Raw genomic sequence first — 18,536 nt, forward strand, 5'->3', positions numbered from 1 at the left:
TTTATGGGGAGATTTATGGCGCTTCCCTCGAATCAATATCTACAAAGCCGTCTCTCCGGCATTATTGTCATATTTCCCCCTCCAATTTGCGGAATTGCTAGCAGAATATTTTTACTTTCATTTGTACCAAACTGTTAACTCGAAGCATGTCATTTGTCCTAACACAAACCAAACCAGTTTCGATATAACCAAAGGGGCCAAGAGACCAAGAGTTCTGAAATCTGTAAGACTTATCGGAAAATTCTGGTCAGCGATAAAACTGAATTAGGAATATCTAACAATAAAATAATCCCTAACCCGAAAGTCAATCTCTTTGAAAATTGAAAACGCTATGACGTGACGTAACCCGATCCAACTTTGATGAATCGAGGCTGCAACCTCGCTTTCGCCCTTTGCTGGATTGTTAATAAACAGAACGCAAGAGAATTATGACAGAAGTGAGTAAAACAATTTTAAATTGAAACAGTTGTTTAAAGAGAAAAAGTTCTCTATGATGTTATATGATAATATCTGTTCTTAGAAATTAGTTAATTCTTTGTACGTTTATAACACTCCTATGAATATAATCTTGAAGTAATGTAAACTATATCTGATCGGTATGTAAACTATATCTGACACCCTTAATTGATGCAGTTTGAAATAGGTTGCTAAATAAACTTCAATTCTTACATAGCAATGAAAAATGATCGCGTTCAATGACCACCTTAATTTATTATTTTGAATGAATGGTACAAGATTTACTAACCAGGAAAGTACCAACCTAAATGTGTACCTGAATGAAATGAGAAACTGAAAAACACCATTTAAATCTATTTCCTTGTAATCCAAGACTGGCAGCTTTTCTGCCAATTGGATGCGGTACTGCTTATTAGTATGCTCAAATAAGCAGCAAGGGTTGTAAGATTTGAGGGTGGCAAAGGTGTGTTGAGCAAGGGAAAATGGAGGTCCACACCCTTTGGAACATCGGAAAATGCCCTTTTCAAAGTTACTTTCTGCCTTTGGGGGGGGGGCGATTGCCCCCTCTTGCCTCCCTCTCACTATGCTACTGTATTTATTCTGTACTACTTATTTTGCATTATGTTTAGGCAGCCATGTTTATTTAAATTCCTGCTAGGATTGTCTCTGTCCAGAGTGAAAAACCATGTTAGTTACCCCTGATGACTATGGGCATACATGCTAGCATGAGACTGAGCTTGTTTTGATGTTTTGGCATAATGAGATGGTGCATAGCATCTATGTAACACTGGGTCATGTTGGATGTAAAAAAGCACAAGAGCACATTTTATAGATTTACACAGTGGCAGACTGGCTCAGAATTTTTAAAGGGCCACAAAAAAACTGAAGGGGGCCCAGTTGGGTGGGGTCTGGAAAAGGGGCATTGTCAAGTGAACATCTCATCATAATCAATCCGTTTCTAGGCAACAGAACATATGTAGCACTAATAGAAAGAGTTTAGCTGTTGATTACAAATGGGTGCTGAGTACTTGAATTGAAATTTAACAGTAAATAATGAAAAAATCTGTCTGATTTGGATTCCAGTAATTCTAGGCAAGAGACTTTCTCATAGAAAACAATTAATTAAGAATGATAACAAACTAATCTCAGATTCATTAAGGATAGTAAGTTTAAAATGAAAGAATTTCCCAAGGTGCGAGGAAGCCTCATCCCTGCTGAAACTCAAACTAGAGATGGCAGACCTAATAGCATCCTACAAAGGAAAGTACACTGATTTGCTTTGCAGAAGGTGTGGCTTCCATGAGGAATACATTGAACACCTACTGGATTGTCCAAACTTCTATCAAAAACCCAAAATGGAAAAGACTTGTTTAGCGACAAATAAAACCAAAGTTCTGAGAAAATCAACAAAACCCTACAAATATTTTCTGAAACTTCTATGTCAATTTTTCATTCGCTAGCAAAGCAAAAAGCTAGATTATTCTGTAAACGAAGGTGCAGCAATCCCGTTGAATTATCCTTAGCATTGCATTATCTTTATAAGAAATAATTAACGCTGGGTTCATTTTTAAGTTTACTACTGAATCACAACTCCCTAGGGCCTGTTTACATGATCCCACCTAGCCGGGATATCTCGCCTAGACAGGACGTTTTTTTATTTGCGTTTACATGAGAAGCACTGCCGGGACGGGATGAAATTTGGCACTTTTTTTTGAAAACACATTTTGCGCTATTTTTGAAAAGTTAGCGCATTTAGATTTCAAATTTGTAACATGAAATTGTTGAATGTGATTGAAAAGTTATATGAGAACTTTGTTGTCGACCTTCCAGCTCTGAATATGCTTTTAAAGAAGGACCTCCCTAAACTGAAAATGTGCCTCAAAATTGCTCTTAAACTGCTCAGAAAGCGTCGGGATTGATATGGTTCTCATTTTAAAGGCATGCACATTGACATCAATTTCATTCCGGCAAGGCGGGCTATCCTGCCTGTTCCTGTTTACATGGAGAAAATCATCCCAGCCAGATGGGATATCCTGCTGTGCCAAGACGGGATGAAAACATCCCGGCAAGACAGGGCGGGATGCAACTCCCATGTAATGGCAAAGTGACAATTGCATGTGTTTCTATAGGCAGCTGGGGTATCTTGGCAAAGCGAGATATCCCAGCTAGGCGGAATATCCCGGCAAAGCGGAATCATGTAAACAGGCCCTTACCTTGTTGCTAACTGTTGCTTGACACTTTGACATCGCCACTGGCAAAAATGTAGTGAACTCTACAACCCAATGCCATGCAGATTAACTGAACCGGGGTCTATTAAAAATTGAAATGCCAGAAATGTCCATCATATTAGAAATTTCAAATCTCTACTAGCCTCCCATAGTCTACACAAGTCATACTAGTAATATTTGATACAGCTCATATTCCCAAAATGGGTCCTTTTTTCTGCAAAAAATGGGACTCTTTTTGCCAGATATTTAAGGGGGCCCACTGGCCATGGGCTGTTGGGCCAGCCTGCCTCTGGATTTGAATTCACATCTTCATTTCAAAAAGAAAATTATTTCCTTATGTACAATTGCTCTCTGCTTAGTGTCAGATATATTAATTTATTCTACTTTGTTATTCTACAGGACCGTTATGGAGATTCAAAAATGGTCTAGCTATTGCGGTTTAGGTATTATTGGCGCCTGCTTTAGACGACAATATCAAAGGCCTCTGCATGATGAAAATAATCATCAAGAGCAGCCACCTGTGATATTTGATACAGCTCACATGGGTAAGATTGCTTAGTGTTCCTTCATTATTTTATCAAATGAAATTTCTCAAATTCTACATTTTAAAGAAAATGTGCGCAAACAATGCTTTTCATTTTGATTACATGGAAGTAAAACTATTCTAGCTAATGTGAGTTTCAATTAGTTTTCTGGTGAAATTTGTAACAAATGGTTGGTCTTTTCTTCTATGCTCCTCTGAATTTGGAACAGTATTTTGAATTATCAAACTAACTTATGGTAAGTGGTGCTGAGCCACTAAAGAACTGTTGGCAAAATTCAAGTCATTTCAATTGGAGAACTTTGAAATTTGTAAATACACGAAATTCTTAGCTACATGCTACGCATCTTAAAGCATATGTATATTATGTATTGTGTATGACTGGCATATGTCACTTTCTATAAGTTTATTCATTTTCTAGGCAATGAGTGTGTTATTGTTAAAAATGGAAAAAGAATCTGTGGTACAGGTGCAGCCCTGTCAAATGCCCAAATTGTACAAGACAAAAGCTACTTTGAAGTTAAAATACAGTCTTCAGGTAACTAAGATTCTTTATGCAAATATAACATTCGTGGGAAAAATCTAACCACCGGATCAATGGCGGCGCCAGCCACTAAGCTCTGGGGGGGACAAACCAAAAAAATTTAAGCCACGCCCTTTTAACCACCAGAAAACGCCCTTTTAACCACAGGGAACGCCAATTTTATCGGAAGGGAACGCCTATGACTAACTTTTGTTTGAAAATTGGCAGTTTCAAAATCATAGGATTACATCACAAAAAGTATGGTGTCATAATATTACCCCTCCCCCAACATTTTCTCATCGAATTTAGACGAAATACAAAATCAATTCTGCTGAGAACTGGGGGGGGGGGACGTGGCGCTGCTACTGCACCGGATGTCTGAGAGTATCCAGGCGTGCAGTTGCGAACCACCACATGCCTGAAAACATCCAGGCGTGCAGTTGCGTGTAACATTCCCCCCCCCCCCCCAAAATTTATGGTAGTTATGATAGATCTACACAGAATTTGCCAACAGCACAATGCTGACAGCAATAATTTTGATGCAATTTTCTTCCCTGAATTTTTAGCATAACTATTTAATTTTTAACAAAGAACATGTTTTTTCTGAAGACTTTCTACTCAAGTATAAACTGAGCCTATTTAATATGTATGAGCAAAAAGTGGTACTACAAGGACAGAAAAATGTTTGCCATGTCACAAACAATTTTTTATTAGCTTCAATAATGAATCCTTAGCAGAATCATTGAGGGCTTGGCGTTCTACCAGTTTTAATGGCCGTTTGCATGCAAATCTGTGCACACTGTTATCAAGCATGACAGCTTTTTTATGTACTTCACTAGTAGCCAGATGTGGATAATCCATAAAGTATATACATAAAAGATAATTAGGGGCCATTTTTCATTGAAGTGACATACCTAAAGGATGGGGAGTTTAAGGGTAGTGAAATCAGCAAATCTAATACTTTTTATCGTGTAATCGGCAAATCCTCTACTTTCACTGAATTAGTGATTAAAAATGAAAATCTTGTTCACAAACTTTAAGATAGATTCAGGGACAAAAATGTTTGTTATAGTCTTCTGTGTTTTGTATTGTTCACTGAAATGCCATAAAACCTTGAAAAAGTTGTAAACTTTTGCACACAAATCTCTTCTCTCCAATTTTCAGCATCGTAAAAGTGCATGTTTGCCTATATCGAAATAGTGATAAGTATACACCAGGAATAAGAAGACCAAAATAGCAGTGAAATTTTTCTTGTATTTGTACTAAACTGTAAGATTACTGATTAATAATTTCTATTTTCAAGGTGACTGGGCAATTGGAGTTGCAAACGTTACATGTAACCTAAGCAAACTACCTCTTGGGGAGGATGCCACAAGTTGGGTGTTAAGATCTGATGGGTCTCTGGCACACAATGGTATTTCTCATGACAAAATCACTACATTACCATCCGAGGGTGAATACTTGGTAAGTATTCTCCAGGCCTTGTGAGGAGCAAAAAGCAAGTGCCTGACAAATTGAGCACCTCAAACTTTCTAGGTGCTTGATTGAGCATCATCAAATATCATCAAAAACAAAATTTTGTTTTTCACATTTAATTTTTAGAGATCATAAACATGCTAGGTGCTCAATCAATCAAACTCCTAGAGTGTGTGTGTGGAGGGGCTTGATCAAGCTTGGGTGCCTCTCCTTGCAAAGCCTGATATTCTCACACACATCTGGCTTTTTAAGCAACATTTTGTTTATCACTACTATTTGATAGCTGCTGATGCTTCAATTGTTAACATGGATTCATTGGCTTTCTTATTTGTTCTTTTATGATCAAACCTAAAGAAGTAAATATGTAAAAAGGCAGCTACTTCTAAGAGTGGTGGCTGGCTAACATTTTGGCTGCATGCCCCTGGTTTCTGAAATGAATCTTATCTCATGAATATGTACAGCAAACACAGTTTACTCAGCATTTCTCTTGTTTTTGCTGTGAAACTTTTGTTTTTGCTCTGCCAAATTACACCAAGCTTTCTATTAGAGTCAAACTATTCAACTGATTAGTGTTTCAACTACATTTTAGGGATGCAGTTTTGACCATATTGAACTTAACTTTTTCCTAAATGGTAAACCATTGCATTGCCCCTTGACTGGAATCAAAGGATCTGTATTTCCAATCGTTAGTGGTATGTCCAATCATTTTATAATTTCTATATCTAAATTGTTTGTTTTCTTATAGAAAAATGTCTTTCTTATGAAAAATGATATTTTTGGCTAAACTTCTAACTTAACCAACAAGAATCGTAGAAATAGTTTAATGTCAATTATGTATGTCAATTTGCTGTGCATGATTCACTGGGTTGTGTGTCTGAAGCATCTTCTTAAGTTGGAATGGGCAGTTGGCAGTAGAAAGTAATTACTACTGTTTCCATTTTTCATCTTGTTCATTTGGATCCTTTTTCTGACATTTTATACTCTGAGGCATGTCAGATGAAATTAGTGTGTAGAAAAATGTGTTTGCTTTTTTCCAAAGCCATTTTCAAAGTTTTCTTTATATCTAAGAGAGACTGTAGTTCTATTCTATTTCAAATATAAAATTTGTCCCATAAACTGTAAAAAATCTCTTAGGGCAAATTAAACTCTGTTACAACTGTTAATTTGGAATTTTGCTAGAATTTTCAAGTGTACCAAATGGCACAGAGAAATGCCATTTATAGATCTGTTTCTATTGTAGTGGATGACGGATGCATCATTGATGCCAACTTCGACAACTTTGTTTACGAGCCTCCAGCTGGTTATCAAAAAATAATGTTTGAAAAAAGCTTGCTGTGATTAACCAAAGATGTGGCTGAATATGTGTTGATGCTGGTACAAATCAGGCTGAAGTTTGGATTTATCAAATTTCAGTAGTGGATATAGATATAAGCTGTGTCACTTTTAATTAAGAATTAATGTATTTTAATAGGTAAGATTTTAATGAATTGAATATAGACACCAAAATAAAGAGCACTGAAACAGTGGCAAGTGTTGACTGAAATGTCAAATGAATGATAACATTAACTGTTCTTAATAATTGCATCCATGCATATGTTATGACCTTGTCAGTGACAATCAGGTGCCAAACTAATCTCAGCCATCACCCACCTACTGTGCTGTAATTTGGTACTATGAATTCTCAAATTTGCTGTTTTCTCGTATAAAGCCCCCCAATAAGCCCCTACATTGGAAAAAAGGTTTTTTACAAGTAATCCCCCACCCTAACATGCCCACCTTTGCAGTTTAATTAGTCCCAAAGAGGCCTAATCTTGATACAACAGGAAGATACACAATTTGGGTCCATGACACATTGAGCAGCAAATGAAAGCACTAAAATAATGGACATAAATATAAAATGAAAAATGAAATGAACTTGAAAATTGTGAAAAAAACTACCAAACAAACCACTTGAATGGAAAGCTGCAGATACCTTTTTAAGCCCCCCCCCCCCCCCTCAAATAAGCCCAAATCAGATATTTTTCACTAAAGATATTGTTAAAAACTAAGGATTGGTTGAGCAATGATTTAGGGGTGGAGACCTAAGCTACTCCCTCCTTCTATAGCTCTAATTCAGCTTTAGTCTATCCTCTTCCAACCTAGCTTTAGGAAAAGACTTTCAATAATGCAAGGCCCATAAGTAGGCAAGAAATGATACATAATTCTATGTTTATTATGCTGTTGTTTAGCAATAGATATTCTGTTCCAACAATTTTAAATTATTTTATGCATATATTGATATACTTTTCTAATCAATGATGTTAATGTCTAATTAATGTCTACAACTTTCAACTACCAGCAGTGTTGCTTATATAAATAGAATAAGCATGGAAAAACCACTATTGTGCAGACAAAAGGAGTTCGTTTTCCCCTTAGGACTCCATTGGTAATATTCTCAATAGGCAAGCGGCACTGATTGGTCAACCTCAACAGTCATGTGCTCGCGTTTCTGATTGGATCTTTTTCGATCCGTAACTGGGTATATATATATTTCCTAGCGTAGAGTTTGCGATCTATGTTCTGACGTTTTAAACTCAGATGAAAAGCTTTAGTTTACTCAAGTGTTTGCTTTTTTCAAAGCCATTTTCAAGCTTTGTACCACCAAAAGATTGTTAGATTATTTTTAGGTGAAGGAATTGTCATGTACTAATTAATCAGAGAAGAATTGCACATGGATTTATCTTGAAGATTTCCTTCAGACTATTTATTATTCATTTGTAAGATTACAATTGAGCTTTCGTATACTTTGTGTGTCATTCTGAAACCTCTAGGCCACGCCCTGTCTCATTCATATTGTGATGGCACAAGCTTCATACGGCCAAGAATCCATCACTTTGTATTTCCAAGCTCTTTGAATCGATTTACATGCAAAGAGGAATTAAACTAGCTGATCGCTTATATTAGCATCAACTTTTCATCTATTCATCGTGTAGTTGAAGTAAAAGGCAAATCGGAAGATGAGTAAAATCCAACGAACGAAAATGAAAAATAACAGGAAAGGTGTGTGAGAGCGAATGAAGAGAAAAATTCTATTCAGAGGCTGAAATTAGATGCCGCATGGATTGAGAAAGAGACAACTACGTCAAAGTAACGAGAGTATGAATGTAGGGATTCTCTTTTGTGCTATAACAAGGAAGCATTGCATGCAATGACGTGTTAATAGAAAAACAAGAATGAGTGAATAAGGAACATGTATAGATCCAGACCATATAATGGGGGCATTCTGGTAACATGTATAGATTTACACTCCCGTAAATATTTTTGTTTTTCATTAAAAAGTTTATGGAAATCACTTCTTGAAGATGGCAAAGCAAATAGCATTGTGGCTCTGAAAGAGCCGTCTTATATTCTTGAAATGTTTTTGCATAGTGAAATTCGCTCAATTTGCATTCATTTAAACACTCAACACTTCAAACATTTCAAACATCATCATTGCTTTCTGGTGCCTCTAGGCTGTGCACAATTGCCCAATCTATAAATTAGAACTTTAGATGTATTGGTTTCAAACAGCTTTCTAGTTTCCTTAAGCATCAGAACACCGATACAAAAAGATGTCATCAATCAAGTCAGTACATCAAGCTGGTACTCCAGGCTTACATACAACTGTATATACCCAGGCCAAGTGAAGTTCTATGACGTCATTGCTATGTTTTTAAAGTTCATATGTACTGTGCCTCAAGACATAATAAAACGTCAGATCAAATGCATTGATTTGCATCGGCGTAACTTAAAATGCTCATACGGTTTGAAGTCAGCTAAGTTTGGAACAGCGAAAGCAAGATGCAGCGGGCCAAGTCACGAGTATTTGTCCGTCCCATTGGCCATATAAAACGCAACCTCGTTCAAACAAGCGCTGCTATCAGCCACTCCGACGAACCAAGCTTTTTTCAAAAGATTCAAAGCGATGAGCAAAGTCATTACCGGGCAGAATTCAAACTTAAATCAAATAATAGTGCCGGTGTGCGTCGACCAGCGTCGCCTAACCGCCGTAATAAACCGCATCCGGTACAAGTTTACCACTTGCGTAGACTGCGGAGCGGATTGGTATGTGATGTACGGTCAAAAATACCGAAAGAAGCAATGGAAAGGAACGTGATTGGCATTTCGCCCTTGGGGTCAAGCACAGAGGCAAGAAGCTGGACTAAATCCGTATACAAACCTTATGACATAAGAAGCACATTTCAAGGTGCCAAATTGCACGATAACACCCGCAAGTTTCCTGCGATTGGTATCATTCCGACATGTTTCTCGCAAAAGAAACAAGAACGCGCGGAAAACTTTGACGAAGGAGAAAGAGATGACCATTGGTTGCCAGGTAACATATGCTGAATTTTCACAATAGTTTGCGAAAGAGTTTGTGAAAATGTTTTTTGTATTGTTTGCCTTACAAGAAAGCTACAGAGCTCCTTTCGCTACTTTGTTGCTTCCTTGTATCCCCTAGCATCCCTAGCAAAAATGGCAAAACAGTTTAACTTTGTGGCGTCACTTCGAGGATATACAAAATAATGGTAAACGTGCGTGGTATTTTGTAAAAAAAAAATGACCGATCGTCATGAAACTAATAAAATTAAAAGAAGACGTAAAAGGTTACAAAGTTTTGGTGTTGGAGTAGCGGATTAGTTACCGGTAAAGCAGACATAAAAGGAACCAAACTTGAAGTTTTTGTGCTAGAGTAGCGGTTTAGTTACCAGACCGCTCATGAAAATGCTTAAATAATCAAGGTGTTAGAACTATTATTTAGTACACTATAGTCGAGAGTCCAATCCTGAGAAATTATTTAAATGTATTGATACCTAAGAACTTCTTTCTCGCAAAATTTCAAACAAAAGCAACACCATCTGGTTAAAAGAGTATTTGTAATTGAATAACTGCCAGAGCTTGTTTCATTCGTGCATTCTTCTCACTCTCCAAGTCATTCAACCAGCCTAAACTAAGCAAATCTAAGTTAATTTATAGTGTTAAATTAATTTATCGTGTTAAAAGTTTCTTATCCATGATATGACGTCACAAATTAGTCGAAACAAATTGAAAACTTTTTCTCTAGCCTGTGACTTCCAATACTAAAAATTAATGAGCTCAAAATCATAGCAAAGAAAAAAGCTATGCAGTTCCGTTGTAAAGACAAAATATTGGACAAGATGCAAATATTAAAAAGGACACGTTAACAGTAGTTAACCAATTTTTTTTTATTCAAGTAGCCGTCTTTCTACTTCTTGTCCGGATTAATGTTTTCTAAATAATATTGCAGGAAGCTTGAAATTGACAACACCGATCGCTCTCCGCAGCATGTATGACTACTTTCCAAGAAAGAGAAAACTCATAGTGAAACGCGAGGATGCGGCCGGAATCAAAAGTCCGGTCGATTTTGAGCATCGGTATCACGAACTGCCTCGAAGAAGAGGGCGCAAACCGGCATTGATCACGATACGAGCCGGGATTTAATACCCAAGCGCCTTGCAATCCGGGTGTAATGCCAGACAAACAACTGACTTAACGATTGACTAATCATTCTTATAATGTTTTTTATCATTTCGATAATTTGCGATAAAAATAATATAAAATAAGTGCTAAATCAAAATATATTTCCTACATTGTGCGGTGATTTTATTGTCAGTTTTGTATCAAATGGACTTGCTTTACCTCATTGTGACCAGCTCTTCTCCGGCAGTGGGATGAATAGCAACTGTATTGTCAAAATCTTGCTTTGTCGCACCCATCTTGATTGCCACAGAAAATCCCTGGAGAATCTCGTCACATCCCATTCCAATCATATGCAGCCCCAGAATCTACAAAAAGTTATCACATGTCATGAATATTGCTGTTTACCGGCCTGTTTAATGGTACTCGATGCCGTATGGCAATACTGTACATGCTTTGGTTACCTACAGTGGCATAGGTAGGAAAATTCATAGAGGGGGCGAGAAATGTAGATTATCCGAGAAAACTCTAATGAGCTGATTTTCATATATTTGAACTTAACATAAGTCAATTTGAACTGAAAAGAACCTAAGGTAAACTCTTAGGAACTAAGGTAAACTAAGGTAAGCTAAAAATCATAGTACTTAAAGATTTTTCCTGTCTCCTCTTAAAAAAGATTGCCAAACCTATTCAGAACCGCATAAAAAATCGTTATACCCAGTTTTGAATTCTTTCCTCTCGAGATATAACACTTAGACAAAAATATGCAACCATATTATATTTTAGATAAGATCAGAGGTTTTCCGACAAAATAACAGTTCAGCTTTACAGGGGGTTTTTCGCCCCCCCCTGACCCCCCTCTATTTACGCCAGGGCTTTGGTATACAGAACAGTACCCTTGGTACCAGAGCCACAACATTTCGAGTGAGGAAAAAGAAGATAGGAACGGAGAAGTGGAGCAGCATCTAGATGTAACAGAACAGGACGATTCTTAGTTGCAACTGCAAGTTTCACGCTTAACGAGATCACGTGGCAGCTGTCTACGACAACGGAAGGTCACAGCATTTAGCCTGTGTCCAAGACCCCTAATTCTCAAGTTAGGGGTCTGGAGCACAGACTAACAACATTAAGACAGCAAAATGAATTGGGTATGGTAAGGGTGTTGAGAATAAAGATAAATGTACCCAACTGTATTCATGAACAAGATGATGTACCAAAAAGTAACATATCTCGTTCTAACAAAATGAATTAGCGAAACAAACCTTTTCATTTGGCTTGAGGCAAACTAGCTTCATCATTGTTTTAGGCTTATGCTCAGAGAGGGCAAAATACAGATTAACAAACTGCGATGAGTAGATTTTGATGTTATCTTCCCCATACTGCTTTTTCGCCTCTTCTGCAATAAAAGACATTAGAACGCTTATCGTCACATTGTAAAATTCCATCATCATAATAATCATGCATGTTAAATCAACGAATTCAGTAAAGTTAGACATTAATACACGCAAAACCGAGAAAAAGTAGACATGAGTAAAACACAGGGAACCTTCACTCATTCCACAAGTGCCTATTGTCGGGTGACTGAACACAACTGTTGGGATGTTGCTGTAGTCAAGTTTGGATTCAGTCTCATTATTGAAGATCCTGTGCGCTAGCCTCCTTCCTGCTGCTACAGCAACTGCAAGTAAAAATTTTAACCAATGAGTTTAAACTGATGCAACGGTAAATTCAGCTATATAATTAAACTGTGATCACAGATGAATATGACTGAGATCAAAATTGAATGAACTTAGCTGCAGCTTCGTGGAAAATATGTTTATATGCTCCCCGTGGCGTCGTCTTGGAATGTTACTTAGCAGATTGCATTTTTTATGAAAATTTACATATTCATAAAAAACTCACTTAGAAAGGTATAAAATGCCAGATGTCTTTAACTTTTGAAATTGAATGTTGCGGTCGTACGTCATAACATTTTGTGTCAAAAACATTTATCATCTATTGATAGTGTAGATATTTCCATTAGTGCCCTTTCATTTTCACATCTTAATTCACCTCACACTGCCTTATGTTTGGCTTTCTCGGGTCTCTTTTCTATTTGCAGTTCAGACTTTGTCTCATATCATAAAATACTACAGCGGAAAGGGACACTTAGGTAATGCAATTCATAAAAAGAGAGAGGATCAGAAAGAAACTAATATATTGGAAAAAATTGCTTCAGTATAGATAGCAATTTACCTCAAATTTTATTGAAGAAAAAGGAGACTTTCCTAGAATATAATTGAGAAAGCGGACATATAAATAAGACGGACAGCGTTGCCAAAAACAATGGCGCAACGCTGGGAGGACAGTATGCAGAGACTTCGCACTGAAGATTGACTTACCAGGAGTCAGCAATGCCTTTCCGCAGACATCACCAAGAGCATAGAAACCATTTTTGCTTGTGTTTTGGTACTAACAAAAATAGAGAAGCAGGAAATTTATTAAACGTACTTATAAGCTACCACTATCAAGCGTAATTAGGAAATTAAGAAAATAGACATTTTTTATTTATGAAAAGTAGATAAAAATACCTCATCAACAATTATATGCCCTCGTTTGTCTGTTTTGATTCCCTGTAAAAATTGAATTGAATACTGCTTATTGAATATATCTTTCTACATTACACAGAGCTTAATACTTAATGACCAGAATCTAGACTGAAACCTTCAACCTCCAACACAAAAACAAGCGTACTAGCTACTTCGCCAATCTTCCTTCTCACAAGGGAAGGAAATACCCGGAATGGAATACCCGGAAACACCCAGACAAAAGAACAAATGGAATCAGCGCTTAAAAGAGCTGTCAGGAAATGGTGTTCATGGAGGGGTTGCAGCCCCTCCATTTATGACAATTTCGAGCCCCGTGCCTAAAAAACACTCTCTAAACCCTAATTAAAATTTCGTTCTGATAGCGTTATATGACGCTAACTTACCAACTTTTCAAGCCCGATATTCTGGCTGCTTGGGCTCCTACCGACAGCAAACAAAACGCAGTCAGCATCGGAAATTTCTTCGTTCCTTGAAGGATCATCAGGGCCATCTCTAGACGTGAATTTCAGGGTAAATTTGCCATTTGAAGATTTTTCAACACTGCTCGGCTGTAAAAAACGATATTCGATGAATGCTTCATATTGTTTATTGTCATCAAAATCACGTTCGTTTTACCAAATTCTTTCTGTAATGTTCTATCCAGGGTACCAAAGCTTAAAGACCAATACGGAGGACTTGACAAAATATTTCTGAGACTAGATTTAAATTTTATTTCAAAGGCCAAAATCATGGAAGCTCTGGTGCCCAGGACAAAACATTACAGAAAAATTTGTTAAAAAAAAGTCCCTTAAAACTGTTGTTAGTCAAAAGGCAGCCACTCAAAATATAAACATAAGAATCATACTAATGAGTATCGGTGTAAATGAACTTTTGCAGAATCCAGCAGTTCCTCTGTCACTTTTTCACTTAACATTGAGTCAAAAGTTCTCAATACCTACAAGAAACAGACAACAAAAGCATTAAATTTTGCTATAGGTGTTGTGGGCTACGCAACCTAAACACAAAAAATGATTACACAAAGGGGAAAATTGTTCCCAAAACAAAAACAAAAACTAACGCTAAATATTGAATGAAATTAAACATGATTATGCTAGATAAAGAAGTTTACAGTGAATGAAGAGAGGTTAGGATCGTATAATAGAAGCTTGACGTTATCTACAAAAGGGAGTTTGTTAAGAAAAAGGTAGCTTGTGGAAATTGGCAGAAAGATTCTTACACGGTTTTGCCGGATTATCAAATGGGTTTCTGAGCCAAGAACTCCTAAAATGCCAGCCAACTCGACAGCAATGTAACCAGCACCAACAACTACAACCTTCCTGCACAAACAGAGTAAGTGGAGTCAAAATAATATCGACGCAACTAAAGAGAAAAATGCAAAATACCACCTTAAAATCTAGTAAGAAGAAAAACAGATAGCCATGTATTTTGTCTGCTAACAACAAAATAAAGAGCAAATCACAATCAAATGTCTTTTCAACTTGGGGCATGCTGTATAACCTTATTAGTCATAACAACTTTTCATCAGGACAGATAATCATTTGAAAAATAAAGTTAATGCTACATAACAGCTAAAACTACATAGCTTTAAAAAACCATAATTCTGTTTCAGAAAGTAAAAAATCTGAAGGTAATGTATGCAAAGTATCGAAAGAAGAATAATTGATGCAGCAACCCATGTCCCTCGACCAATCAATCAACAATGTCTCCTTGAAATAGGTTTGAACAGAAAGTATCAAATCAATCCGAAATCAAATTGACTATATATATTATATCTACTAAACATTACATATAGAAGTTTTGTGAATTGTGATTGAAAATAAAGAACGCACTTTGGTAATGTTTCCAAATCAAAAAACCCATCACTCGTAATTCCATGTTCCCTTGCTCCTAAAAAAAGGAAAAATGAGAGCAAAAACATTAGCAAATTTGGCAGAAATCAGCATAAAACAAATGCAATTCATAAACTGCTCATCAACAAATTGATTTTTATTTTTTTCGATAGATGGCCATTTCCCTCAACTTTTTCTGAAAAAATTCAAACAGTATTTGAAAATATTTTAATACATAAGGGAACAATTCATAGAAAAATCTCACCAGGTATATCTGGAATTATTGGGTAGCCTCCAGTTGCAATTAAAACATTTTTAGCTGCTAGTGTTAAATCTCCGACTTTGCAGCTACCATCTTCTTCAAATGTTGCAGCACCACTGAAAACCTCAACACCAGACTAGCAAGATAACATGATAGCAGTAGGAATATTTCCCATCGCAATGGACTGTGAACCTAAGCCACAAAACACCAGATAAAAGACTTGTTCTACCTTTATCCTAAAGATAAAGGCTTTTCTCAGACGCGTACTGTTTTACATGTTAGCAAGCGCGCTTTCTAAACAAAAAATAAAACAGCCATACCTCAAATAGCAAGAGAAGGGGCGCATATTTCTTTCCTTTCTACCAATAGCATCAAAAACCCAGCACAATGCCCAAAACAGGTGGATTAAAGAAATGCACTATATTTTGTGTTATCATGAAAACTGAAACCATTTGGGGGCATGAAAGTTAGATGTTGTATCTACATTGTCTTCACGTAACCATCACTGTAATACACTGATCAAAATTATTTCAACTAAAACCCTCTTATCTCCTTTCAAACGTATTTGCCCCTTTTTCAAAGCAGCAAATGAGTGGGCAGCTTGCTGTATTAAGGGGACAGGGATGAAAAGACTGAAAATTGAGAAAAATTGGGTGCTCCAATTACTTTTGTGGGTATTTCTAGATCCTTGACACTGTGACAGCCAATGCATTTTGCAGCACACATAGAGATTTATTTTCAAAAAGGTCTGGTCATACATAAGATTTTGATACAGATGAGCTGCACTGGTTTGCTGCTCATAGTTAAATTTTATGCATAACAAAGATACTTTGCCTAAAATTGAATCTGTATCTAATACATAATAGGTTGGACATTAGCATCTAATACTTAAAAGTAAATTCATTATCAAAAACAACAATCATCATCAGTTTGGAAGATGAATTTCTCATCTTGAAAGGTACTGGCATGAGTCTCTGACAAAGCTCAAAGAAAAAGTTGTTCTGTTGAAGAAACACAATGTTGTCTCATACCTTGTTTAAGTTTCCATCATAGATTCCATTAAGTCTCTTGACATAAGCATCTCTTGCAACTTTAACATGGCTACAAATGAGAATATATTCTTAAACAATCCATAAAAATGGAACCAATTTATTCCCAAACTTAATGAAATTTCTATTGAAAGCCTCAAAAAGTAATTTGCACCAGAAACCTTATTATAACTAGTATCAGGGCATTGAGCTTGAAAACCTTTTTGGTTTTTTCAGTGTCCTGGGCAACTTATAAAAATTTTATCAGTCCATCGATCAGATCATACTGTATCGATCAATCTTAAACTTTGCATCTTTCATTAATATATCTTTGGTTAACTTGCATTCGATAAATTTTAAATATGTTGCTGAATTACATGAATTTGAATCCTTGATGTGCTAAAGGTAAAATGTAAACTTTGAAATCATCCACCAGTAGAAGCTCTAGCAATATGCCTTTGAATAGTTAACGATTTCTAATAAAATATCATCTGGTTAAGAAGTGCATAATAAACAAATATGAATATTTCTTACCCCCAATCAAATCCATTATTGGTAACATCAAAACCGAAGTCTTTCATATCATTCAGAAGTTCAGCATGAAATGCAGTATTGAACATAATCTAAACAAACAAAAATCATCAATTTTTCAATGTATCAATTATCACATTGCATTGCAAAATGAATGCGGTTTCAATTTCATATTTTGATCAATTTATTTGAAAGGATTGACTTGAATATAAAAAATACAAAAAGGATAAAGCTATAAACTAACCTTTTTTGGGACACAACCAACATTGACCTGGAAAATGGATTAAATTTGGCATCATCAAAATAGAACTTAAAAAAGTGACTGGATAAAACATATATAAAATAGGATTTACCCAATTTATTGTTGCAGATCATGATGTGACTTAAGCTCATCTATGCCATTCAAACTTGAATTGGCACTTGTTTCTAAGAACTGTAGCACCAGAAGAAACCTCATTCAGCTACATTTATTTCATTTGTGCTTTTTCCATTCAAAAATGTTAAACAAATAAGATCTAACCATATCTAAAAACTTTAATCAGTTTTCAGAATAGTTTGATGATGCCACTGGCCAGCCTGCATTCCGTGAAGTGCCGGGAAGATCTCTGTGCCACCATATTAACTTCCAGCTGCACTCATGCCATATTTTTGTTAAAGCTCTACACATGCCTGCCATTTTAAAGAATCGTTTTAGTGTATAAAGTATCTAAAGGGTGTTGCCAATTAGTCTGTAAAAAAATCCCAATCTATAAAGGGGCTGATCTTAAGAATTGTTCCTGGGGTTGTAGCCCCTAGCCCCTCATTTCTATTTCAGTCACATTTAGACAAGTATTGGTTCCATATTTTTTGTCACGTTATAGCAGAATTTCAGCATAAATTCATATTTTTTCCAAGACATTTTAGTCGATTGATGTGCAACACATTAATTAACCCTTCCTGATATATGCTCCTACGCAGCCGAACATCTTCCAATATGTTCGGCAACTTCCATTTGATTTTGCAAATAGCCTCGAGGGCTGTGTGAAATATGATACATTTTTAAAAATATTTTTGTGGTGAAGAGATACCACATCATTATACGGAGGTGTCTTTGTAGCAATCTCGCAAAATTGTGAGCGTTGTTAGATCAAAAACTCAAGTCAATGAGAAAAATACCAGTCAAATGACTTGTTGCAGTTTTCAAAGAAAGCAAACTGCTTTAATTTAGATACCTCTCAAAAACAGTAACTAATACCTACACAAGTACCGCCTAGCCTAGCTTTTTCGACCAAAGCCACCTTGGCGCCAAATTCTGCAGCTCTCCTTGCACTTGCAATTCCACCGCTGCCACCTCCTATGACCAGGTAATCAAATGATCGTGTTGGGGCCATCTCACTCAAAAAACTGATGAAAATTTTCGATTTGTAAATTTGTTTGAAGATCCACCTTCTGTTTTGACGCACCAAAGGAAGCATATCGTTTACTTACATTCAATAAAAAGAGATAAGAACAAAAGTGAGGCTTCTTAACTCTTTGTCTCGCATGCCTGTGGCATTGCTATTCTATTGTTTTCCGATCAAAGTAAACAGTACTTTGTTTATTTTCATTTGTCTGTGATTTTGCCAGGAACTGCGATAG

At 36.4% G+C, this 18,536-nt stretch overlaps 3 protein-coding genes across 3 annotated transcripts; 2 read left to right on the top strand and 1 right to left on the bottom strand.

Moving 5' to 3' along the window:
• The first annotated feature begins 370 nt into the window (after positions 1–370).
• LOC148957294 (SPRY domain-containing protein 7-like) lies at positions 371–7,997 on the top strand. The gene is made up of 6 exons (XM_089115589.1): positions 371–437; positions 3,084–3,229; positions 3,647–3,763; positions 5,052–5,212; positions 5,814–5,916; positions 6,465–7,997. The coding sequence occupies exons 2-6, from the start codon at positions 3,091–3,093 to the stop codon at positions 6,560–6,562; spliced, it is 618 nt and encodes a 205-aa protein (XP_088971715.1). The 5' UTR covers positions 371–437; positions 3,084–3,090; the 3' UTR covers positions 6,563–7,997.
• A 131-nt stretch (positions 7,998–8,128) lies between these two features.
• Positions 8,129–10,705, top strand: LOC135684243 (uncharacterized). The gene is made up of 2 exons (XM_065199713.2): positions 8,129–9,578; positions 10,512–10,705. Exons 1-2 carry the CDS (start codon positions 9,044–9,046, stop codon positions 10,703–10,705), a joined length of 729 nt encoding a protein of 242 aa, XP_065055785.1. The 5' UTR covers positions 8,129–9,043.
• Positions 10,706–10,753: 48 nt separating this feature from the next.
• LOC135684242 (glutathione reductase, mitochondrial) lies at positions 10,754–18,523 on the bottom strand. Its single transcript, XM_065199712.2, has 14 exons — positions 18,158–18,523; positions 17,164–17,190; positions 16,923–17,011; positions 16,392–16,461; positions 15,364–15,496; positions 15,099–15,156; positions 14,486–14,585; positions 14,114–14,203; positions 13,653–13,817; positions 13,252–13,293; positions 13,063–13,132; positions 12,228–12,359; positions 11,944–12,077; positions 10,754–11,049 (listed from the first exon to the last, which is right to left on the bottom strand). Exons 1-14 carry the CDS (start codon positions 18,371–18,373, stop codon positions 10,900–10,902), a joined length of 1,476 nt encoding a protein of 491 aa, XP_065055784.1. The 5' UTR covers positions 18,374–18,523; the 3' UTR covers positions 10,754–10,899.
• Positions 18,524–18,536: the final 13 nt, after the last annotated feature.

Source organism: Rhopilema esculentum, unplaced genomic scaffold (assembly GCF_057945365.1).
Source record: "Rhopilema esculentum isolate cy_ngs unplaced genomic scaffold, ASM5794536v1 HiC_scaffold_34, whole genome shotgun sequence".
Lineage (NCBI taxonomy): Eukaryota > Metazoa > Cnidaria > Scyphozoa > Rhizostomeae > Rhizostomatidae > Rhopilema > Rhopilema esculentum.